Below are 26,306 nucleotides of genomic sequence, written 5' to 3' on the forward strand. Positions count from 1 at the left end.
GAACGAGGCATGCATAGTGCAAGTTCATTTTGTATGCGCCAGCTATACATTCATGGAGCATAATTCTCTCTCGGCTTCGTTTACACTTTACAGTAGTGTTAAAAGTATTTTTACTTATTTATTTATTTATTTATTTATTTATCCATATATTTATAAATTTATCTGTTTACTCAATATTTATTTATTATTATTTCATTTTATTTTTTACCTTGTATGCGTTTGTAATTTTGTTTGTTTACATGGGCATTTCACTTAAAACATACATTATTTGTCTGCAGTGGTTTGTAGAACGAGATATACATTGCACGCGTTCGTAGTTTTATTTGTGTCTACGAGGGTATCGCTTAAAATGTATCACTGGCCTAAAAGTATACTTAAGACTGCTCTCGTTCATAGAACGAAACATACATTGCATCATTTTATTTTTCATTTCTTTTGTTTTGGTTCAATAATGCGCGGTTTTATAGCGCACTTTGGAAAAGAGTGATAGGCTGGGAACGAAGTCGCGCCGCAAGCGCTTATGGGATTATTTGGGGGGACGCAGGTCAAAACAAACTGGCGGAATTTAGTGCGGAATGTCATAGCGTGGATTGTAGTGGCGACAGCAAGGTTTTAACAGAGCTAGGTAGCAATAAGATCGAAGTCATTATTTTAGACGATCAAAAGTCAAGAGGGTTGAGGAGAATTCGAACGACGTGTCCCGCTGTTTATTTATACCACGTTGTAAATGAATACACGTGAATGCGGACATGGCGAAATGAGGGACAAATAGTTGAGAAATAGAAGAAACGACATCACCCAAGGCTGGGAGTTCTGCAGTTTTTAATATCACCTTCGAAAGGGCAGGAAAAAAAAGAAGATATTACAACACGGGGTATTCGTATTTGGTCACCCATCCAGGTACGAAGCCCGCCGAACAGGGCTTAACTTTGTAGGTGCTGTCCTTGTGGTATAGTGACTCTGAACGCAGTTTTTTATTATTATTATTTATTTGGAACATGAGAAAAGGTACAAAGAGAGAAAAAATCACTGATACTGGCTGGGAAATGAAAAGCAAATTAAAAAAAAAACAAAAATGAGAGCAATAATTGAGAGCAGTAATTGCCGAGTTTAGAAAAAATTAGTAGTAAAACGTGACGTTGAAAGCATTTCTGCAGATTTGTGTTAAATGCGGTTGCAGTTTGACAGTTATTTTAATAAAACGCCCTATTGAAAATGTGTCCAATCTAATTCATAAATTATGTCTAATTATGTTTTACCAATAGCTCCACAGTTTTATGTTCAGTGAAATGCCGAGTAGGAACGCAATATGGCGCTATTAAGGATAATGGTGTATGCAGCGGTGGTTCGTTCTTCTGCGCTTAGCAAAGTCTACATGTTTGACACGCGTGAAGTGAAACGAATATCGCGGTTTAAGAGGCAATGTACTGTCGTTTGCATTACAAATTGCCGTCTCCTGTTTGCGCGAATGGTATTTGAAAGCCTCAAACGACGAAACTGCGCAAAATGTGCTCCTTATCTTTGTCACTTATTGGTGGGAAAGCATGCATTAATCTCTTTACTTCTATATATTTGATAAACTCAGGCCGCTTTTAATTCCTCTGTCTTCGATCTGCCTTACACAGATTAGTAATCAACCAATCACAAGCCGTGCCTACTGTCCTGACACTGTGTGATATCAAGTCATTGACACGATATGGCAAGTTATTATAGTCACTTGGCCGAATTTGAGTACGGTAAATACCGAATCATACCTTTTATGGTACGCTTCGGCAGAACATCAGGCTTGTTTGGCCTCGGTCTTCATGGGTATTTTGGAGAGACTAAGAACCATGGGTCGACCAAACTCACCTGATATGCCACCAAAGCGGAATAATAGTGACCAAAACTGGCTAACGGGTGGCGGCCTTGGACAGCTTTAAAGAAATCTCATTACCAGTCACTTGACTACACAATAGACAGCACAGCACATGCCGACAGGTGTTGCTAATTCACCCTCATCTGCTACATCAGAGCGATTACTAGGAAACTTATTTGGTATTAACCACATACAATATTCGTTATGACAAATAATCTTGACGTGTCCTCGTAGAAGAAACAACAAAAGAGGAGCACAGGGGGGTGGAGTGGGATTTTACTTATTTATCCTGATTTTAATTTATTTTGTTTGAATCAGAGTAACATTGGGAAAAATGATCTTGATATGCAAAACCTTAATATAGCCTGCAGCTGTCTTACAATTCATTAGTCTGTCCAAAGACGTTTATTTTTTGCTACTGGCTATTTTTCTTCGAACGCGCTATAGCGGCCGCAAAGAGGGCGCAAAACAATTTTGTCTTTCTCAGGGTCGACCCTAGTGTTCGAGCATTTTTAAATCCCCTGCATTTAATACTTTTGCTTGGGCTCTAGACGAACTCAAAACGAACTAACAGGTTTGTAGATAGACTAATAATTAATGGGAGGTCAGACTATGGACTGAGCCACGGACTAACCTTGAAAAAGAAAAAAGGTAAGGTGAGCTTCACATTTTTCACGACATGATTTCTGCGAAGACGGCTCGACTATACATAGACATGACTCCACTCACTTAGAATGTATTCGACATTAGTGAAAGTGATTTCGAAAACTCTAAATGTCACGCACGGTAGCGAAAAATGAAAATGCAAAACCGTCCTTTGTCCATTTGGAAAGTCTTGAAAACCCTCTCTATTACCAAATTCAGTGCACTTGCGTCAGAAAATATCTCTGAACACGATGAAATAGAGACATTTTTTCATCGAATTCTACGTCAAACTTTGACTAATGCATTTTTTCGGCCTTACAGATAAATCCAATCTGAGTAGAATTAACTCGTATTAAGATGCAGTTTTTCGTTTATGTTCGAAAATAACAACACCACCAAACACACTGTAAGAACTTTCCCAAACTTTTCAAGCTCCGTGCCTACGTGTCGGCTCTTCTTCCCACAGAATTTCTCGTTCTTGTACACTTCTACTCGTGTTGCTACAACCCGATAGGAACACCGAAACAGTCTTTAATGTTCTAGATAAAATAATCATAAAACCCTTGGGTTTACCTATCATAGCAATTGTCCAACCTTTCGAGAGGAAAATTCGGAAAATGCCAAACTATATTACAACTTGAACGATGTAATTAGAATTAAGCAGTTACTATTTAAAAGGCCAATCGATATACTTACAGGTATCCCAAGTTCACCAAACCGGAGAAAACATTCTCTGTCAAATTCTGAATATTATTTCCCAATAAGTTTCTGCAATAGAAAAAGAAACAAGTAAAACATGTCTAGCTTTAATTGTGAGATTACGAATACGCATTGTAGTATAATAATAAGGTTAAATTGATCGTGCACCATGCGTCTAAACCAAACACAGTGTAAGCTCTCTTAACGAAGACTCTCGTAAGCGGACGAATCAACTTGCGACCGCCTTCAGAAAACCCGCGTTTGAACTTCCATATTAACTCTACATTTACTCATTCCCCACTATTTAGATTTTCCTTTGTTTTAAGCTCGCGTAAGCCGACACTCGAAAGGAATTGGGCCTGGCAATGAAAGATACTCATAACCATTTGTAAACTGCAGCACTGCATTTTGTTGCACTGAGACTGTTGAAAGAGTCTGGATTAGGGAGAGGGCGTAAGGGGCAGGTGGGCGGTGTAAATGTCAATTGTAAGTTAAAATGTTATCTATTTTTCAGTTGTCAGTTTAATTTTGGGCCATTTGTTATTTGTCAGGTAAGTGGCTCTTAATTATTAACTTAAAATGGCGTAAATCTCTCCTATTTGTCCCCGTTTGTAAACAACACAGTCGAAACCCTCTAAAACGGCCATCTTGAGGACAGAGGAAAAGGGGAGTGTAGAGAAGTGGCCGTTATGGGGAGGTAGTGGTGTAATATGACTCCCGTTTTATTGGGATACAACAATTCTTTTGAAGAAAGAGAATATAAATACGTAACACATTTTTCAAATATATATCCATGAAACAGAAAGTAAACTTAAACAGATGGAGACCAAAGAAGGGCTGTACAGATCAAGATTTGTGAACATTTACAATTAGAAAAATGGGCCTTCTATACACTCTTTGTCAGTCGTTGATTGTCTTAATTGTTATTTTGGAAGATGAGTCGACGCGTTTCATCGGGAGTTGGTGTTGTGGAGAGGTGGCTGTTGTAGAAAGGTTGAAAAAGAAATGTATGGCCTGTCCGCCTGGACCAAACCAACTGGCCGTTGTAGAGAGGTGGCCGATAGTGGAGGTTTCGATGTATGCCATGCATATAATTAAATGCAAAATCCTCAATAATTTTCTCTTTTTCCCACCCCTACCCCGTTACATTTGCGCTAATTCAATATTCAGCGCTTTTTGTTTCGCACGTGTGCTGACCATCCTGTGAGAAGTACAACTGAGTTACACTTCTCTATAAGCTCTGTTTTGATTCGGTCCGTGTTGATCTGAAAAAACAGACTATGAAAATTTACTTTATTGGGGTTGTGGATGGTCGTGGATGGTGTGATCACCAATTACTTGAAACAAAAGAAGCAAAAGATTCCAAAGTTAATAAAGAATACACAAACCAAAACACAAAACCTAACCAACAACATTTTCAGCAACACCAGGATGAAAGGGTTTTCTTATTATCCTCAATTCCGTTTTACATGCTGTGGAGCTTTAGTTCATAACTTCCTAACAGAAGGAATTTTTTGATTTTCCCTGACTCCTGAAGGGCGCGGCCTTCAATTGAGGAGCATGCACCAGATAGTATGACGGTGAAACTGGAAATGATTAATAGTAACAGACTTACAAGAAAACTGTCTTAAAAGAAAACTGATGTTTTCCATCTAAAGGCAGTCTAAACAACGTAACTTTGACATCAAGCAACAAAGGTTAAAGTAATAGTATTTTCGCCCAAAAAGGTAATTTTTTTCCTGAATTTTAAAGAATAACAATGGCTAAAGCTTTTTTTTTCAGTTTTCAGTAAATCTGACTGAAAATGTCGGTTGTCAGTTGACTTTTCAGCTATTTGTAAGTTGCCAGTTATTTATATATATATATTTTTTGGCCATTTGTCAGTTGTCAGTTAATCCCATCAAAACTCTATGTTAATGTTAATGCTGAGAGCAGTCATGATTAGTTCCACTAAATCCCAGAAGGCCAGTCCTGATACTTTACACTACTGTATAGAAATTATCGCCATTACGGCGGCATTGCATAGGGCTATCAATATAATGGTACATGTTTTCTCTCTCTCTCTCTCTCTCTCTCTCTCTGTGCATTCCAATTTTTCTTTTTATTGCTAACTGGGCAAGCTCCTGTAGGCCAAGCCGCCATCTATCCCTTATACCTCAAATGGCCACTGACGAGAACCATTGTCATAAGCGACCAGCTTCAGTTACGGACACCTTTATCGCGTGCCGAGGGTTCCGCGTTACGAGATGTTCCACTTTATCCATTCAGCCATTATTCAAATCTGTTCCGGCCGTCATGTCCTTTGAGGCAAGTTGACGGTTATTTTCTCGATGGCAATTAGTTTTAATATGTCTTTTTAGAAAAAAAAACCCAAGGTATATTCTATCAGCTGAACCACCCTACAACCTCCCGGCCCTCTATTGGAAACTTATCATTTTGGGAAGGAGGCGTGACGGAGGGAGAGTAGGCTTTTGCGTGTTCTACATGATGCTGAAGAAAAGACTGGCCTAATGATTTGACTAAATTTTGTTGAAAAAAAAAGGAACACTTGACAAAAGTCAAGGAGTCCATCAGCTCCAAAAAAAAGAAAACTTATTTTCAATTAAAAGTGTGAACATAAGTAACGAAGTGAAGCAAACTAGGAATACCCTCAAAACTCACATCAGGTAACTTGGCTTGCTAGTTAAAGTATATTGTCTGTTGTACTTTTGTGTTCAGCCTCTAAAGTATAATTTGCCTGATGAGAGTCAAACGAAGCTTTCATAAGGAGTTTGCAAGGCAGTCACGACAAATCATTACCTTGGTAACATGGCTCTTTCCGATATCTAACAATTCACCTAGTCTGGAGGCTTAGACGACACACACAGTAATTTCATTATCAAGTTTATCTATTTCTTTGTTCGAGTCCACTCGGCCACGCCAGCAGTAATAGCCGAATTTTGAAGAAAGATGTAAATATTTCAGTAGATTTGTATTAAATGCGATTGCAGTTTGCCAATTTTTGATTTTGAGCGGTTTTCCTCTGAAGTTCACTGTGAACTTGAAACTAAAACACTTTCAAATTTCCCGCATTTCATGAGCTCACCGACAATTATCCGACAATTTTCCCTACCGATCTACGATTATGAAGGATAAGAAACAGTAACTTTCAGAATATGTTTATTTCATACTTAATGAACAGTGAACTCGAATGAAAAAAAAAAGTCTGAATTTTGATTCATTTGACCTTTAAACTTTGTAATGAAAAGATCTCGTAAGTGACCACTCCAGTAAGCGACTGTGATCACATTTGGGATAACCCAAATGACTTTTCCTTTGTTTTTATTCTCTTTTAAGCGACCAAATCTAATGGTTCGTGTTAAAGATCTTGTACAGTGCAGTATTGTATTTGTATTTAGATTCGGGTTTACTTTCGTAATAACTAACTGAGACCAACTTTGTATGCGTCTGTCCTCGATTTGATGATAAATTGCGTCATAACATTGTCAAAGTAGCTGTGTATAAAGACACGAAAATCCTAGGTAAGAGTGCAAGTGAACGTGTTTTTTTTTTTTTTCTTTTCGCAAAGTTTACTAAAAGAATTATCAAAGCATTTTCTCAGTGTTTCTATCTAGTTTTCGCATAGTTTTACTAACGTCTATCATAAATGCCGTTCTATAGCTGGTTACGCTAGTCGTTATCTATTCTGTTGTAGATAGTGAGCATTGCGAGCCTAAAAGTGTGTAGCCTGCAGTACAGGCGGATCAGCGGGCTCTAGCGCGATACACGAGCGCGCGCGAAGCGCGAGGCGAGAAAAATTCGCCTGTAGTCACACCATTGTTTATCCTTGTCCAACCGTTCGCCTGGCGAACGGTTTTTGTTGATTGGTTGCTTTAAGCCACGTGACGTCAGACGCGAGAAAAAACAAAATGTGTTTAACTCGGGTGACAGGCGTACACGGACTCCTACGGCTCGTGACATTTCTACATTTGCCGTATCTTGTGTTATCAGGATGATTTTTTTTTTTTTAAGTAGAGTGGATCCGATAGATTGTTAGAGGTCAGAGCTCTGCATATAGTTTCAGCTGTTATCTATGGCTTTGTAGAGTTTGACAGCTCTGTAATTTGCCATGTGCCACGTAATGTGGTTTGTCTTGCCCTATTTCTATTGCAGAAATGTACGTTTATTGCAGAAATGTATCTCTTTAATTATTCGCTCTGCAGGAACAAAGTCGGTGAGCATCACTGTTGATCACTTGCATTCTATATTGTGATGCCGTGCCCGGTTGTTAGATTAAAACTGTGTTAAGCTATATGGCTTTTCACCACGGATCATATTTAGCTTTGTTCGGCGTCGCCAGAGAGTGCCGTTCTGTGTCGTCAAAGTTATGTTCCTTCCATCCTGAATTTGTTCGAGCTTTTCGTCTCTTGAGCTCGATGTTTAGGTTTATACCTTCTTTGTTCGTTTTGGCACAACATGATTTAAATTTAGCTAAATTTAGATGTTCACGTCTGTTGACTGTTTTGCGTCATGTAAACATTTGTAAATTGGTTATTTGAGACATTTTTTCGCGCCAGTAAATTGAATTGCTTTGTTCTCTCTCATTCTTTCATGCCAATCATTTCAAGGTGGCGGTAGAGCATAAACAATGGTGTGACTACAGGCGGATTTTTCTCGCCTCGCGCCTCGTGCTCGTTCTCGCGCTTAGCGCGCGCTCGTGTATCGCGCTAGAGCCCGCTAATCCGCCTGTACTGCAGGCTAAAAAGTGTACGTCTGTTAACAAAATGGCAGCCGCTTCTTTGCGTCTCCACGTGTGTGTAAAGAGGATTCAGATTACATTTTGAACAAGTAATATGCTAAAACAATTAGATTATTCTCTCTAGATCTCTATGCGTGATATAGTTGACTCAGACTGTGCCCTTAAACGATAGAAATCTCAAACTCATATTTTACAATAACTATGAGCCGTGTTGTACTCTTTCAAAAGTCTTCTTCCTCATGATAGTCATAGCACACAAACTAGCTTATTTTTCGAAAAAACAAACAAACAAACAAGCAAAAGAAAACAAAACGAACAAATAAATATATAATAATAATAGTAAAAACAAATTTCATTTCCCACCCTCGGTTTGGCCTGTTATGGCAAATGCTTCGTGTTCCTTTTCGAATTCCAAAAAAAAAAAAAAAAATCAGGGTTTGGTGTTAAAGCGATTTAAGTAGAATTAGGCAATGTTGCAATTTCGATAGTACGCTGAACAAAATTGTTGTGGATCGACGTCTTACAACTGAAAAACTGTAGAATTTTTACATTATTAAACTATTAAATTATTAAAATATTATAATATTAAAATAAAGTTTAACTTGAAATCAAAAAAAGTATTTGTGTCACTTTGCTTGTTGTATTTTTTTCTTGTAAAACGTTTTGTCCAGTGTACTCTGTATATTAGACATAGACATAGACAGTTTATTTTACTCGGACAACACATTTAGCTATGGTAATGGTGCGTCCCATAGACTTGATTAGCACCCGAGTCTACACTACGCATCAACTAGTTTATAGGTGCGCCAAGAAAACAAAATAGCAAAGTGAAAATGTATGTTCAATTGGTTAAAAAACACAATTGCTTTATTAATATATTAAAATTCAAACTCGGCTTAGGAGAAAAAAATAGAAATCAAGTCGAAGTTGAAGGATGAGTAGACAATTTGTTTTGTTTTATTCCCCTAAACCTAAGAGCTAAGTTAGAATTTTAAGATATCACAATTGGGCCTTTTATATTTTAAACGTTGATCGATTCACTTTACAAGCATAACAGGCTCACTAGAGAGTCACTTTTGCGAGTGGAACATCTGTGAAAAAAAAAAGACACAGGCAAGGATCTACTGCGCACGATTTTCCTGTCATTTGCGCGCACTTGACGAGCGCGTGTACATACATAGCATGAAGAGATGTCCTTCAAGTTAGTTTTCCCTTAAGGTTACAGTATACCTTCGGGTCGGCAATTTTCTTCAAATTTGGATTTTTGGGTCAAAATAGTGGTCGAAGAATAATCTCTAATTTCTGAAAAAAAAATTTGAAAAAGGTTAAATATTGGCGGAGAAATGGCGGTTTTACGTTTTCACCGGAGGTAAAAGTTTACCTCTTGATTGACAGCCCTATGGCGCGTATGCAATCAACCGAGACGATTTTCGCGGGAATTACCTATATGGATGTCACGAATTGACTACTCAGTTGATCAGCATTGTTGTTCTGACTACCCAGCATTTTTGATATTAGGCGTGTCTTTATTAAGTTTTAAGCAAACATAGACCACGTTTAAACCATGGACCGGTTCGAAAAAGCGAAAACAGCGAAGAACGAATGAAAATACATCAATGAGTGAAGAAGCGAAAGTTCGCCACGCGGATGAAGCTATAGTTATCGTATACGGCGGGCAAATATTCGTGGTAAGAGAAAAGAAAGATTCTGTAAAAATTTCGGAACTTGACAGCAATAACAGGGATGCTGACAGAGACTCTTCTGATGAGTCCGATATCGAGGAATCGTCGGACTCATTGAGACCATTTGAAATATTATCCATGCACAGTTGCCCACACACAGTTGCTCTCCGCGCTGTCTTTTGTTTATTTCGTTCGCTCAGCCACTCTAGCGTTCGTATCCTTTTTAGTCTTCCCCATTTTGCCAGACCAGCTTCAAGAAAAACCGAGCTACAGAAAAATTACCCCTCTGCCTTCGGTTCCTTGAGCGCATTGCGAAACACAAGAGTTTTTTTACAGATTCGCGCGTACATTTCACCAGGAGGTTAACGGTAGTAAAGTTTCCCTGCACTGATTGGCTTAGTTATCTGAGAACCCAGTTGAAGGCGTTTGTGGGCGGAGTTTGTTTGCGAAGCAGAACATTTTTCTTAGCGCTGTTTTCTCGAATAAATTTTTTCACTTGAAGCAGACACTTTAAAGAGTTATAACTCAAAGTGAATTTGTTCAATTGCTCTTAAATTTGGACAGTGGCTAGTTTAACATATAAACTACAAAAGCATGTCTGGGAATTGTTAATTTCGAAATACTTTTTCTTCGAGAGCGATTTTTGTACGATCACTCCACATTTTTTAAATCCTATTTCGAAAATGTTCTGTAACTTTTTACTGCAATCGAATATGCCAAAACGCAGACATGTTTTTTAAGCGCTTTGGGCCCTGAAACCGAGGAAAAAATTAAATTGGCGAAAAACGAAATTCCCTTTGCGGGCGCTCGCATTTAGTGGTCGTGAAAAATTCGACAATTCACTTTCTTTCAAAATTCTTGCTATAGTTTGATAGCCAGCTCCATAAGCTTTAATTTTATATAGGGGTTTAGGTGTCTACAGCTTAAACTGCACGCGCTACATCGCTTGCGCGCGAGACACCCCTGAAGGTATACTGTAACCTTAAACGAGCACGTGAGCTATATATTTTTTTTATTACCGACGTTTGGTGTACAATTTATTCTCTATAACTAAAAGGTTAAAAAAAATATGTTCGGAAGGAAGAAAGATATTGCTAAAAAAGTGCACAAAACCGTTACTCTAGGATGCAAATTATTATTATTATTAAAAACTTCGCTTCTATCGACTGCAAATTGTAACGTGAACCGATGAAATAACACACGTAATTCAGCATAAAAGGGGTAAGATTGGCCCATCATATATCTTTTGAGAGATCAGTGACCTTCTTTGTAATTGTATTTCTTGAAAGAGTTCTGGGTAGGGAATATTCAGAGAAAGTTTAAAAAAAATCGTTTGACAACTTTTATTTCTGAGGAATCATCTTAAAACGGCAAAATAAACAAAGAGCAAAAGCGTAATAACTTCTGTCCCTGAAAGAAAGTGCGCAAATAATCGCCGTACTTTTATTATATTTAATAAAGTCAAGCCGTTGTTTACTCTTCTGTCTTCGATTTGATGATCTACTGCACCCAGAATAGCAATCTGCCAATCAGAAGTCGTATCTAATGTCCTAACCATCCTCCAACCACCATCCTAATGATCAGTTTTGGGGGAAGGGAGGCTGGGATGGGGTGGGAGTTTGCTTGTTAATTATATTACGCTGGCCCGATTTTAGTTCATTTTGTTTAGATCAGAGTAACATCGAGAAAAAGAACATTGATATGCAAAGGCTTATAGCCTGCAACTGATTTATAATTAATTTTTCTGTGAACGGGACGTTTATTTTTTGGCTACTAGTTACTTTTCTTACGGTGCGCGATAGCGGCCAAGAAGCGGGCGCAAAGTAATTTCGTCATTCTTAGGACCGAGCCTAGTGTTCGAGCCTTTTCAAATCCAGAGCGGTTAATACTTTCACAAAATAGAGAGTTTGTGGACAGACTAACAATTAATGGGACGCCAGACTTTAAAGAAAATTCGCTTTAATTTGCTGGGCTTAAAACCATAAAATAAATAAGCAACAACAAAAAAGAACACCATGGTAATTCCTTTTCAAATATACTCAGTAAGGAAGCGCGCACTAAAAGCTGCACTTATACTTCTATTCAACAAACTCAGGCCAGAATTTTATGCGTCCTTGCATGATTTCATGACAAATTAGCAGGGCTCAGCCAAGTGGATCTATGAACACCAAAACTATCAAGATGGAAAATGCTAGGAAAAAGTGCAAGAGGGACTGACTTTCCTCTACTCAAAATGGCGAGTGTTGTCCATTATACCCAATGGGTGTTGATTCGTCTAGCCTTGTGGCCAACTCGACTTATCGGGAGTTATGTCGTGAAGAACAAAACTTAGTGGGCTATGGTTGTAGATGACTCCACAAAGAAGCATAAAAAGAAGTGCGAACTGACGACTTATTGAAGGGTGTTTGTAAATGGTCAGGGAACAGTGGTTATTAGATGAATTAGTTTACTGTCATTGCCCCAGTGCTACTGATGCCGGTTTTCAACTTGTTTGTTTTTATTTTTGCTCGAACCACTTAGCAGGCAAACGTGCGGTCTGCAGAATATGAAAGGATGTGATGAGATGTCGCGCTGGCTGCATCTTTTTATACGGTGTACTGGGTGTATCTTGACTATGGCAAAGCTTGACTTGTGATAATGCGTCGTAAAACGCTAATGTTCTTGATTCTCGAAAGATAATTGTATTGGTTTCCAGGGTTATCTAGTCGATGACATCAGTGACATCAGTGACATCAATGAGTAATCGATAGGCAATTATAATCGATGGGTAATCAGTTGATTAGTTATCGATTATTGCCAATGGGCAATGAGTAATCGATGAGCAATCGATAGGCTACTAAATTTTCAGTCCTCGATTAGTCATTGATTGAGTACATCGATTAGTCATTGATTGCAAATTTTGCAAATCTGTATTTGCTGTTACTGATCTTTATAACATAGCCTTAGCGAAGCGCGCGTTCTGATTGACTAATACGCTCGATCCATTTGCTCGTGGGTTGTACGCTGACGGCAGTTTGTTTATTTGTACTTTTTCTTAGCAATTTTTTTTAGTCGATGTTGATTGACACTGTAAAACATAATTCCTATTTTTTTCTTGTAAAATATGGGAAAATCTAATAATTCTTCTGGAGATGAGCAATATTATTCCTGTGAGCTACCAAATTTCGAGCTAAAGTTTTTTGCCGGGCCTCCACTTAAGGAATTTGCGAAGGCGAGCAGGCATTGGGTACTCGGAGACGGGTCGGGCCGAAAAAACAAAAAAAAGTTGGGTTTTGAAAACTGGTCTGTAGCAGCCTTTCGAGGTGAGTAATGCATTGCGGAAATTTTAGAGAGAATTTTCTAGCGATTTGACGACAGTAGAGTTTAGCACGAGCTTTCATTGTAAAACTTTTCTAGCATCGAAAGCCATTTAAATGCTTTAACAAATCTCTATTTGTGAAGTCTTATATATGAAATCCTTCTGTTCCGAAAACGTTATAAAGGCAATAGTTTTTCTGAGCTTTAATAAAGGAAGTTTTATCAAATATTGGTAGCCTCTGATGAATTATTTCAGTTCCCGGGGTTTTAGGTTAGCTCGAAAACTCGTCGCTTGATCGTGAATTGAACTCTTGAAGAAACAGCCGCTCGAAGGAAAGACTGTATCATGCACAAATATAAGCTTACATTTCTGACATTTTCCTTAAGGTCACAGTCTTCTGTTCATTTATACGGTGGCCCATTAGGGACAACTTTACAAAACAGAAAAAACACAAAATAACAAAAAATATCGCTGCACACTAAATCAAAGATATTACGAATGAAGTCAAACCAGCACTGCCAATGAAAGATGGAATGCACTCCTATAATTAACGCATGCACACCGCCAAAAAATTAAACGCACACTGCAAAGAAAAGTGGATTGCACACTACAAATGAAAGCAAAATGAAACCCCAAATTAAGTAAACAAAAAATCGCACAGCAAAAAAAACTGAACGCACACTGCAAATAAAAGCAAAATCATCACTGCAAACAAAAGTTAACCGCACGCCGCAAATGAAAGGGAAATAAACTATGCGCGCGCATTTCAACGAGAAGGCCTGAGACCTACGTAGTAAGCTCTAATTCGCGCGCTTTTTCCTTGAGGTGACAACCAAGATGGCGTCTCATTATGTACGGGACGAAATTCGTGCAGAAGTCCGTGAGGAGGTTTTCCGAATGCTTGGTTCTCCTTCTACATCAGGAACGGGACGCGAGATAAGTGAAGGTGCCAGTCGTTCTACAAGTCTAGTGAACTCGGATTCCCCTGATCACTCGTCGTCGTCAGAACGTACTCAATCGTTCGAAGAGTTCTATGGAAAGCGTGAAGAGGAACGTCAACACGGTTTTAAACCCCCCAAGAAGAAAATTAAAAAAATAAAAATAAAAAAACAGTCCCGCCATTCCATGGGCACTACTTCACAGAAATCGGCAAATGTAGAAATAAAAGTTGGTTTGGCAGCCCAAACAGATGGAGTGATAAAGCTTCGTCGTGGGAAGACTCAGATCATTACAGTAAATTCGCTAGCCAGCAAAGAAGAGATCATGCAGAGGGCAGTGGCAAAACATGCCAGCTTTGATCAGACGTTTGACGAGACCGTTGCTTACGCTTTGCTATATCCGGACTTTCGGGAAGTGATTCATGTTCCTGGAACAAATGACAAGTTCTCACTTGCAGCTTACAAGCAAGCAAACGGCAAGGAATTCACGCGATTTACATTTTACGTTATACCTCTTGAAGAGTTTTATACTAACAAGTCAGATAAAAGTGACAGCGAAACTTTCGAAGGTGCTGCCAAAGAATCGCATTTGTGTACATATGGTTTCTCTGGGCCATGTCGGAAAGGAAAGGCAACTGAGAGCACAGTTCTGGTTGTCGATGATATAAATGACGAGAATGAAATGGATCGGTGCCCTTGGGCTTCCACTGGATCTGCCGCTGAGCCTTTAATCACGGGTCAACGAACTGGTAGGTTTCTCTATTTTTTCTCGTCCTTGAAGAGTAGTTGAAGAAACTCGGTAACATTTAATCCAAACAAGTCAAGGTGGTAGTCAAAACTCATGTGAAACTTGATGTGAAGGTCAAAGGCTGATACGCAATTGTGCAATAATCACAGTCTTAAGCATAATGTGTGTGACCGGTGTGGGATAAGCACAAGCATAATACATAGAAATTTGTTCTTTTCTTGTACTTGAGCTTTAATTTCAAATAAGTGATACAGCATGAAACAAAATAAGCACAAGCATATGATCTGTTGTCACCAGATCTCCTCTGATGCCACTGCACTTGTCTTGTTGACTTATGTTTGTTCCACAGGCTTGGGCCTTGTTATTATTCACAAGTGTGGACAAGACTTAATGTTTACAAGTTATTGTCACAAAAAAGAGTCACGCAACTGACTGAGGTATCCAATTTCTGCATTTTTCTCATTTAGTGTCTCCAAAGAATGTAGCCTTGATGTGACACAAAATGACAACAAAATGATAATTCTGATTACATTTCATTACAGAAGGAAGTGATGTACAAGTTTTGAAAGAAACTTTTCCAACAAACACAGAAGAAGAAATCATTCAGGCCCTTGAAAATGCTGGTTCAAGAGATGGAGCTGCTGAGAAACTCCTAGCGACTGAACTGAGCAGTGAACCAATTGATCCCATTTGTAGCGGAGCTACCGCGCGCCTTTGGCGCGCGAGCAGAGCCCCATTCCTTAGAAATTTTGGTAAACCCATCAAGCCGAGAAAATTTGGTTATGACGTCACCGTACGAGCGAGCGAGCGAGCGAACGCCGTCCGTACAGACTGTGGGGGAGGGGGAGAGGAGCCTCGCGGTAACGCAAACTGGGGAACCGAGGAATGCTATCTTTTTTTGGCGGGATTTTTAAAGAAAAGAAAACTAATTTCTATTTGTCATGTCAACAAATGATAGCGGTGGTTGATCTAACGTTTTTAAGATGGGATTGCACTGAAGCATAAAACAAAAACAGAAAGCAAGAATTAACAGGCAAAGAAGTAGCGAAGAAGATCGTGAAAGAGGCCCTGTTAGGGGTAAATTCCGACAAGCGACATGGCCTTGAAACGGCGACATGAGAGCTATGAATTGGCGACGAACGACAGGCTACTCTAGCAAAATAGAGAAAGCGACACCAATGGCAAGATAGACCGGCAACGAATTTCGGAACTGAGAATGCAGTGATTGTTTTAAACGTCTGAGTCGAAGTGAAGACGCATTTCCAGAGTTTTAAATGTGTTTTCCTCTCTCACGCGCGATGTCGACGGGTCGTGAAACACAGGCTTTCTTATATATATGCTAAAACGTCCACGTCGAATAAATCGAGTCCGTCATTGCTGAGTATTTTTTCTCACTCTCAGCTAAGAGAGCAGTGGCCTAAAACGCCTAAAAACACGCTTAAGGAAAAAGGAAAGAGATCTTCGAAAGTCTTCTTCATATTTTTATCAGTGGGTCACCAGTAAAATAATATGAAGTTGTGTTATCAACAAATGGCATTATGGAAGGAAAAGAAAGACGGGAAAGCTGCCAAGGTCTTCTCGTCTTCAGCAGAAAGTAAGGGTTACGCCAAATTCAAAGAAAGATTATAGACAGGAGAGATTATCTGATTGAGGCCGTTGAGATTTTGAGTTAAAGAACGGTTGTTAAACATAAACATGGTAAACATAGTCATAGGTTCGATTGTACTTTAGGTCCAAATACTGACTGGAAAATGGCTGAAAATAGCAATTCCAAGCGTCTAAATTTCAAAATTTCGCGGGGAAGCATGCCCCCACATCTCCTAGGAGGTTAGCAACTTCAGCGCTCGAAAGCATGCCCAAGCCCTTAGAGAGCATGTCCCCAATATACCCCCCAGCATGCCCCCAGCCCCTTAGAAAATTTTGGAAAATTGAAGTAGTTAAGAAGTCTTCTCCTTCATTCTGAGTCGAAATGTGATGCTTTAAAAGTAACTTTAAAGTAATCATTAAACGCACTGACCGGAGAAATGCTGGCTCTGCATAAGAATTCCTAGTGCTAAAAAGTGTTCGAAGTAAGTGGAAAGCATACAAGGAGTAAATTATATCCAAAGAGATACTTAATTATATATGTACTGGACTAAAACAGTAAGGAACCTTCAATTCGTGAGAAATAATAGTTTCAGCGTGAGAGCGCAAAATTGAATTCGTTTGCGTGAGCCTCATGCTCAATGCGTGAGACTTGAGAGCACTGTGTCGGTTTCTTTTTGTAATAAACAAAGGTATTACGATGTGTTACACGTGTAGCTTCGTTTTAATTGAACAAGGTCAAATTTCCCGACCCAACTCCTCGGAGACGAAATTCCGACAGGCGACATAGTAATCTTGCGAAATGCCGACATGGCTGGTGGCGAATTCAGACAGGGGACATGGGTACCCCCCCCCCCCCCCCCGCCTAACAGGGCCTCGTGAAAAAGAGCAGACCAGCGGTGGGGAAGGAGGCGCAACAGTACTGAAGACTGCCGTGAATTATAGCGAGCCAAGGACTAGAGAAAGGGGATGAAATAATACGGAACAATGCCGTAAAGCAAAGCTAACGAGGACTATAGAAAGAGACGAAATACAGCCGAGCAAGAAAAGTCACATGATTAAAATCAGGTGACGAACTAGAGAACTCTGTGTTTAGAGTAATTGCAAAACAGAAGACACAGCGGAAAAAAGTGGTTGATTCGTTGATCTATCGAAAAGATTAGATCAGTTCGGTTCAGTCTTCACAACTTTTGCTGCAAGTTCCTGCCTGGAAGATTTACACTGGCCGAAGTGAATTGCCAACTTGATGTAAGTGACGTTTGTTGTGGCGTTTGCTATGGAAATTATGAAGTTGCCTCGGCGAGGTAAGGTTATTTTCAATAGGAATCCTTTTTAAAGTCTTCCTTATTTGAAGCCATGCTGTGGGACATTTCACAAATTACATAGGTTTAATTTCGCTCATAACAATAACACGTGAGTGGCTTTGTGGAGGTTGTTGTAAGTTGCATATTGTAAACAAATCATTAGTTTTGTCTCGAGTTTCGTCGTCACGTTAAAAAAAAAAAAAAAAAAAACTGTATATGTAAACACTGCCGGGCGAGTTTTGAAGTTTTCTCTGTGTTAGTTGGCACGTTACCGCTTCCTAGACTACAAAAATTTCTTAAACCAAGATAGGTCAACAAACCATTTTAAGCCGAAGCGAACAGGATTTGCTAAATTTACTTTTGACGTTCCTATGTGAATATTTACATCTTGTGATTACAAAGTATTTCCTCGTTTTGTTAGTTCAGTTTACTCGGTTTGGCAAATGCTTGGGGTGAATTTCCAGGTTAATTTGGTTGACGACTGGTAAAGTTACCGCCGATAAACTGACTGCAAAGGTAAATTACATGTAAGCCGTCGGCAAAAATACACACTGTGATATTGAAATCTATGCTTCAGTGTGAATAATTGTTAAACTTTAACACTGCAAGCTTAAACGAATTTTTTTTCATCCTTTCTTTCATTCGGTCAACCTTCATTGAGAAAGGATTTGCTGTTTGATACTCAGATGTAATGATATGCATATTGTGTTTATAATGTAGATTTCCTCGTTTTATTTTGTTGTTGTCCAGTTAGTTCGGTTTGGTGAAATGCTTGTAGTCGAAATGTCGAGTAGACGATTATGCATGTAAACCCTGTCGGCAAATAAAGCTCTACTTCGATTTTGATTTGCTATTTCATTTTATTAATGCCACTGCTTTTGGTTGGGGGTACATGGCCCCTCTTTTCCTAATGAAATGTTATTCACCAGTGTGGTATTTACACTTATGGAAATATTCCATAAAAGTGAGATAGTACTAATTAAAAAAAAAATGCTTAGAGCTTTACTCGGTAATGAACAGTGAAAATGGCATTTACATACTTAGAAAAAATTTAGGTCGTAGAAGTCCTCTGCCCTGACCATTTCTCGGTAATAAAAATAACTTTTACATATATACATTCAAACTTTAGTTGGTGAGAGTGCATTCCTCGCTCCACTCTCTCTCTCTGCTCTCTTCTTCACACTAATTTTTTGATTGACTAACTTATTAACCAAATGTCGCTGACTGTTTTCTTTGTTGTGCTTTACATTTTTGCTCATCGAAGAAAGTTTCAGTTTCTTCCTGGCTGTTTCCTTTGTCCTGTCCAGTACCAATTCGTTTCGTATTACTTTGTGAATTCTCTATTCTCATAAAATTTTATCTCATCAGGGTAATAGAATTCACTCTCAGAATGTTCAATCATCATTTTCAGTCGCTACAATTTTCAGGAAAAAAGCAGTGATTTCCTTAATTTCCTTTTGCTTTGTTTTAGGACCTTTTAGCAGGCCGGTAATTGTCCCATGGGCATTGTGGGAGAATAATTTTCCAGTAAAGAATTAGATTCATTTTAGTGTTAAGTACTTTTAAATTATTATAAATTGGGCATTTTATTTCTATTTTTGTCACACAGGATGTTTTACGATTTTACCAACATATATATGTACCATGTAAATGGAAATAATGCACTAGACAATCAGAGTGTACATTACATTTGCTCAAAACGCAAGCCATATATAACAAATGTTTGTAAAAAATATTTTTATGACTGAGAACTGGACAGGGCAAGAACTTCTCCTTCTTTTGTAAATATAATTATTAATTCCTCTCAGCCCTGTCAAAATGTCTCAGGAACCTTCATTTTTGCCACCTAGAGTCCATTATTTTCCACCATACCTGACACAGAAGCTCACCAAATCCTTACAAATAGGGTAAGGTCAACTTTATTTAGGCAGGGTGGCCCAATCAGCACTTGGCTGGTATCAAAAGGGGCCCTGCGTAAATTAAGACTACATTAAATTTCTATACATAGAGATTTACGTTTACAATTATAAAAAATTAAAAATAAAAACTACTCTCTAAAATAAAGTCTAAGAAGATTTTTAAAAATGGGGAGCGATGTTGCTTCTTTTATTGTAGTGGGTAAATTATTAAAATGAAGCGCACCAGAGTATCTGAAAGTCCTTTTCCCTAGCGTTAACTTGGGTTTCGGCAAGTGCATGTCGTTCCTTTTCCTCGTGTTGTAAGAATGAACGTTGCAATTTCTAATAAAATAATCCGACAAATATGGAGGAGCTAAATTATTTAAACATTTAAAAACTAAAATGCATTTGTGGGCTTTTCTTTGGGTTTCCAAATCCACCCACCCTAACATTTTAAAAGATCCTTCGGTTGTTGCCCTCCTTTGTATAATGCGTGCTGCTCTGTTTTGCAGACGTTGCAAGCTGTTACTGCAACCGATTGACAGCCCATCCCATACCGTGTTAGTGTAATCAAAAATCGGCTGAACTAAACAATTATACACGCATTTAGCAGCTTTTAGAGTAAGGTAGGGTCGTATGCGTGACAGCAGGCCGAGACGTTTTCTTACTCTCTTACAAATCAATTCTACATGTTCGTTCCATGAAAGATTCTCATCTAGTGTTACCCCTAAATAACAGAAGCTTGATACTCTGTCAATGTTTTTCCCGTGAAGCTCTATTTTATAGTCTGGACAGTGTTCTAGTTTTTGCCTAGTTCCAAACAGCATCCATTTAGTTTTACTCTGATTGAGTATCAGCCTGTTGCTTACTAACCATTTCTCAACATTGGTAAGATCGTTTTGAAGAACCTGCTTGATGATATCTGGACAGGAATCAGAGAAATATATAACAGTATCGTCGGCATACATGCCTATTTGTGACTTCAGTAGACTTTGCGGGAGATCATTGATGTATATCACAAATAGTATCGGGCCCAGTATGGATCCTTGGGGAACCCCATAACTAATAGTTAAGCTCGATGATTCGTCTTGGTTGTATTTGACCTTCTGGGATCGAGCTGTAAGGTAGTCTTCGAACCATTTCAAACTTTTCCCTCTAATTCCATAATGTTCTAGTTTGTGGAGCAGGCAGAGGTGGTCAACGAGATCGAATGCTTTTTTTAGGTCTATAAAAATAGACCCGGTAATCATCTGTTTATCCATTTGTTCTAAAATGTGATCAACAAAGTGTACAGTGGCTGTTTCAGTGGAGTGTTTCTTACGGAATCCTGATTGATGCACTGACAAGGAATGGTTTCTGATTAGAAATGCTACAAGCTGTGATTGAATTGCTCGTTCCATTACTTTAGAAATCAACGGAAGGACTGAAATCGGACGATAATTATTTGGGTCGCTCTTATCGCCCGATTTGTATATTGGAGTTACCTTCGCAGTTTTCCATTCAGATGGTATCATACAGGTAGAAATTGTTAAATTTATGAGGTAGGCGACTGGTCTAGATATTTCATTTGCTGCATCTTTCAGTAATCGAGCAGGAATTCCATCGAGGCCAGTAGCTTTAGTTGACTTCATTTTGAGCAGTTCTTTTTGAACAAATCCGGATGACACCTCTTCAAGGACAAAGTCTTGTTCAACTCTAGTTGACATAACTTTTGGCAGAGTACAACGTTCAAAATGGCTGCTCAGAGAGTTTGCGATCGATGTAAAAAAGCCAGAGTGATTTTGCTTATACTTATACTTTGAGAGATGGTGCAAACCCTTTCAGCAGGAGGAGACTCCATACAAAAATGAAGATAGCTAACTATCTTTGGAGATCAAGTTAGAAAACAAAACTTTTTAACTTTTTACATGTGTATACTACTTTGGTATTTTTGTGAGATTTCATTTGGTAGAAATTTGGGGACTGAGTACACTATATATTGTAACCACTGCATTTCAGTCATACCCCACAACAAAAAAATGTGTAAACTTCTTTTGTGCAGGAGTCCCAATTGTTAACTAAGAAAGAATGTAATGATTAATAACAATGTCTTGTCTTTCTCAATAAGAAAGAACAGGAAATGCCACCAAGAAGCACAGAAGACAGTTCTGTTATGTGATCAAGATCATTACATTTTTGGTGGCTCCCCTGAAATGCTTGAAATCATGGCTCTATTTTCATCATCACACCATCTTACACCTTAATCTGCTGATGTAATCCTAGTTCGGGCTGAAACTATAAAATCACTCGCAGTTTACTTCACATGCATGTACAGGTTGGATTATTTTCATCAGTAACAACATTCCAAAAAAATAACTGACGAGGGCCTCTTTTAGGCTTGGCTAAATCTGTATATTAGGTATGTAGTCCAAAGGGGGGAGAGGGAGGGGAGTTGATACACCATCTCACTTGTGAGAAAGGTGAGAGCAGTTATTTTCAGCTCAAGCATAAATTCATTATTGCATTTTTAGAGATATGGATGGATGTCTTTCTTTTAAATGTGTTTGTTTCATGCCAGAATGTACTTTCCTCTTGAACTTCCGGACTTGAACAACATTTTGATTAGCAGTGTTACAAAACGCTACCCATATCACTTGCCCATATTCACTGTGTGGTTTAGGCATGAATTGAAAAGTGGATGTTTTGCATCCATGCTTCTTCATAGAAGCTACAGCAGGTTTTCCTTCAATTTCAATAGTGAGAATCCATTAAATCCATCTGACTTTAAACTTGGTTCTCAACAATGTTGTTATAAATTTTGAAGCATTCAATAATGCTTTCTTGTCAAGTGCTGGTTTACTTTTGTTTTTGCTCTGGGAACCATTACTGGGATGGAAAACAAGTCCATCACAAATAACCTGTAAAATACTTATCACATCTCACTCAAAGTCTGTTTCATTTTTTTTCTTTTTGGCTATGCATATTGCCAGTTTTTTTTTTTCTTTACTTGCTTGTTTGCTTATTTTTCTTGTTCTTTTTTTATTGACTAATTAAGTGCTTTTTTCTCCTTAGCCTCCTATATGTCAAAATTAATATCCTTTACTCAACCCGATTAGCTTTTTAGTGATTACTGAGTACATTAACCTAATTTGGTCTCAAAAAATAATATTATTTTTCCACAGCCTTGATGATATCTTAAGCATCCTCTACAGAAAAGTTAAACAACAGGAACGAATCGATGTAAGAGTTAACAGACAAGATCTTTTGTGGGATGGCATCATCATCAAGTTCGGAGGGTGTGTTGAAAGTACAGTTCTTTGGAGAGTCTGGGATGGACACTGGGGGACTGCAGAAGGAGTTTTTATCTGGTAATTTAGACAGTGATATTAATTTCAGTAATCTGTTTTTGCCAAAATAATTATTAGAATGCAGGGAAACCTCAGGAATTTTTTTCACTGTGTGGGTGGCTGTAACTCAGTTATTTAATGGAGATAAATATATGTCCCTTTGTTGAGCTTTAATTGAGCTGGACAAAATAATTTATTTTCCTCCATAAATATCGAGAACATACATAGAAGTAAGATGTGTCTTGTAACTAAGTCTGTTTGATTAGCATACATTTGAAGACTTTTTCTTTAAATATTATTTTCTACAGCATTTGTTGCAGCTGTCCAGACCAACTTATTTGAGGGCACAGAACACAGCGGTCTGTCACCTGGACCCCATGTTGAGGCTGTGGGTAATGGCTCTTTCAAAGCCATTGGACAAGTCATGGCAATGTCAGTTCTCCAGGAGGGTCCACCACCTGCCTTCTTAGCTAACTGGGTTTACAACTATCTGTGTACTCCAGAAATCACAGACATATCACTAGCAGATGATGATATTGTTAATCCAGATGTCAGGACTTAAGTGAAAAGGGTAATAATATTCCCTTGTACAATGGCTTGACATAAAGCTTTACATTTGTATATCTCAGCTCGTTTTGCTACTGATTTGCACGACATTCTCACTTTCTTACATGGATTACTTTTGTGCTGTATATTCATCGAAAATGTCTTGTATATCATCATCATCATCCTCATCCTCATTTTATTTCTGTGATTTAAATTTAACAGATTAAAGTAATACAAAACCCACATATATTTAGCACGACTTTCCAAAGTTCATGCAAAGGTATTTGGCAAAAACAAAGCAAAAATTGATGGCAGTACTTTAAAATTCTCCCAAAACTCTCTCTACAGAATGTTCGTTTACATCAGAAAAAAGGTTATTCCATTCTTTATTTTAAAATGCTAACAAACTGCAGAGAGAGATCATAGAAGTAAGTTATTTATACATGTAATAAGTCTTAGGTATTAAACCACCTCTGACAATGATATGTCACCAGGTTAAAGAAGTGAACTGCCATGAAGAAATACAAGTCATTCTCCAAGATGATGCAGACATGGATGTTTTAATGAATACTGGCTTTACATCCAAAATTTCTTGGGAGAAAAAGGACAGTATTGTAAGGTACAAGCATTTACAGTATCCCAAGATGTATTTAACTGTTGCCTTTTTGCATGTAATTACTTGATTTGAAATGCTACATCCATGTCCTTTGTCAGCTATTGTGGACTACTTTGGCTAAAGGCAACGATTCTCTATAACTCCATTGAAATGCTGCAGCTTTTTCATGGATTAAACAATAAATAGAACATTTTCTCTGTGTATTTAAAAGATCAAGGAAAGACATGTAGTTAGTTGGGAGATTGTCAAACAGGAATGGAAACAGCTGAGAGTGGTTCAGTTTTGCACTGTTCTCCCTAACCTCTACCTTTGTTTCTATAACTTCAGGAAAACACCCTGAAATCTGAAATGTGAAATAGATGTAAGTACTACTTATCTAACAGTTTTCAAAGAAACTACCTAGGGATCAGAAACTTTTCCGTATTTGTTCACTTCGAATTTAATAGTGATATTGCATGTCATGGTTGACTTTGCATATGTAACAGAGAGAATTTGTTTTTAGGGTTATAACACTTCAGAACACCATTATGCGAGTGAAAGCTGAGCTTGATCAGATGAGAGAGGGGCTGAAGCTTCACGGTTTTCTGAGATACATGGAAGAATATCCATCACTGATGCAAAAACTCTTTGTACCAGGAGAGGATTACAATGTAAGAGTTCCTGGATGACACCTGCCTTGTTTTTTGTTATCTTTGTTAAGTTTTCCTTCCTCCCTTTTAATCACTTGTGCTGTTTATGTCCCTCACTAAGTTTGGAAGATTTTACCATTCAAAGGGATGAGCATTTGAGTTTATTGATGTACCTAGACAGCTATGTTCCACACAATCAGTCATATATCTCCTGTCTTGTTATTATTGTTCACCTCAATCCTTTGGCATATAATTTTTGTATTAAAGTCTTTACTATACAGTAGTCTTTACTGTATAACTGAACAGTTTAATTGATTTCCCAAATGAATTCCCAAAGTTAATGGTCTGATTAAATTTTTGGTTTGAATGCAGGTCACATCTACATACTTGATGAATGCATTAAATGCTGAATACTCGCAGTCAGGGTCCACAAAGAAAGTACAAGAAACAGCTGTAACGGCTCATTTCAATCGATATGTTGAAGAAACAGAAGACAGTAGTGAGTACCTTATTATCTCAAATCGGCCAGTTAATGCAAAAATTGCAATTGTCAAAATGAGTGTATATTGCTTACATGTAATAGCGATTTTAATCTGAACAGCAATTCTTCCAAGAGTGGTGCTTAGACTATCTCCAAATCTTTAGGATGCCAAAGTGAGTCAGGGTTTCCTATAAAAGTTCACTTTTGGAGAAAGTGATAAATGTTATCGATTTTTTTTTTTAAGAAAATACCATATATGGGGACATGCTCCAGGACATGACCATCATTCTCCAAGAGCTAACAGCTAATACTCCCCCCAAAAAGGCCAGGGATCTCATGGGTACCAATTTTATGCGGATAGCTTTTGTTTCTGAATTATTCCCTTTTAAACAGTAATGCCAGTGTTTTTTTTTTTTAATTTGTACCTCTTAGGAGGCAACACCCACTAAATGAGAGTCTGGTACCTTTGAGGTGAAATGAAGTTGCTGTTGTTGTTCTTGTTGTTTTAGGGGTGTTTTTAAAATTTTCAACAACCACACCTGCAGTATTTATAGGGGGGTAACTTCTCTTTCCTGGAGTTAGTATATCTCATTTTGTGTTTCACTCATAATCTAGAGAGTGAAAAGAGACCTATCATAAACCAGTACTGATAGATTTGTTGCTAATTGTCAGTATAAACTAGTACTGATAGCGCTTTATATTTTGTCTTATTGTACAGGGGACAATGAGTCTACTGACAGCCCTGTGAGTGTTAAAGATATTTTCCAGTTTCTTACTGGGAAAACCACGAGGCCAATTTTACCCTCAGAGAGGAACAGTTTTGGCATAACACTAAAATTCATTCATTGCAGCACTGACCACCAATTTGTTTTCCAATGGTTTCTACTTGTGTCCTTTGGGTACAGTTACCGGTGGCTCACATGACCACATACAGTGATTTTAAGTTTAACATGGACACTGCAATAACACACGAAAAAACCTTTGGCAGAGTTTAGATGACCTTTTATTGTCGCCAAGTGTTGGCCAAAGCCATTTCCGACAGAATGTAGAGTGTTAATTAGTAATATGGTTTCAATAAATTTGTTAAAATTCTGTAACTTGCGAGCAGCCTGTTGTTTGGATTACACGCATTTGTCATTGAAGATGGGTTCAAAATTCTCAGTGTATATCAGACATAGATGCAGAAATGAAACATAGTAAATGAACATGCAAATTACACTAGGAAGGTGAAATGATACCCATATCCCATTGAAGAGGATGCCCCTCACCATTTTATGGTGAGAAATGATTGTGTTGTTCCAGATAATATCCATACT

At 38.2% G+C, this 26,306-nt stretch overlaps 1 protein-coding gene across 8 annotated transcripts; it reads left to right on the forward strand.

The window, feature by feature from the left end:
- The first annotated feature begins 20,607 nt into the window (after nt 1–20,607).
- Nucleotides 20,608–26,087, forward strand: LOC149098899 (uncharacterized). 8 transcript variants are annotated; one of them, XM_089277291.1, is made up of 7 exons: nt 20,608–22,739; nt 23,027–23,289; nt 23,759–23,883; nt 24,383–24,530; nt 24,882–25,008; nt 25,423–25,461; nt 25,709–25,811. In XM_089277291.1, exons 3-6 carry the CDS (start codon nt 23,816–23,818, stop codon nt 25,437–25,439), a joined length of 360 nt encoding a protein of 119 aa, XP_089133417.1. In that variant the 5' UTR covers nt 20,608–22,739; nt 23,027–23,289; nt 23,759–23,815; the 3' UTR covers nt 25,440–25,461; nt 25,709–25,811. The 8 variants fall into 8 exon arrangements, with proteins under 8 accessions (XP_089133417.1, XP_089133416.1, XP_089133411.1 ...); XM_089277290.1 differs by having other exon boundaries at nt 20,609–22,739; nt 25,423–25,811; XM_089277285.1 differs by lacking the exon at nt 25,423–25,461 and having other exon boundaries at nt 22,005–22,739; nt 25,709–26,087.
- Nucleotides 26,088–26,306: the final 219 nt, after the last annotated feature.

The sequence above is a fragment of the Orbicella faveolata genome, unplaced genomic scaffold, assembly GCF_042242905.1.
Source record: "Orbicella faveolata isolate gen_17 unplaced genomic scaffold, um_ofav_v1 contig_46, whole genome shotgun sequence".
NCBI lineage: Eukaryota > Metazoa > Cnidaria > Anthozoa > Scleractinia > Merulinidae > Orbicella > Orbicella faveolata.

Coding starts and splice junctions, on each gene's coding strand:
- LOC149098899 (XM_089277285.1), top strand. CDS start 23,816: ATGGATGTTTTAATGAATACTGGCTTTACATCCAAAATTTCTTGGGAG. Junction 23,884..24,382: donor AAAAAGGACAGTATTGTAAG/GTACAAGCATTT, acceptor ATTTGTTTTTAG/GGTTATAACACTTCAGAACA. Junction 25,009..25,708: donor TGAAGAAACAGAAGACAGTA/GTGAGTACCTTA, acceptor CTTATTGTACAG/GGGACAATGAGTCTACTGAC.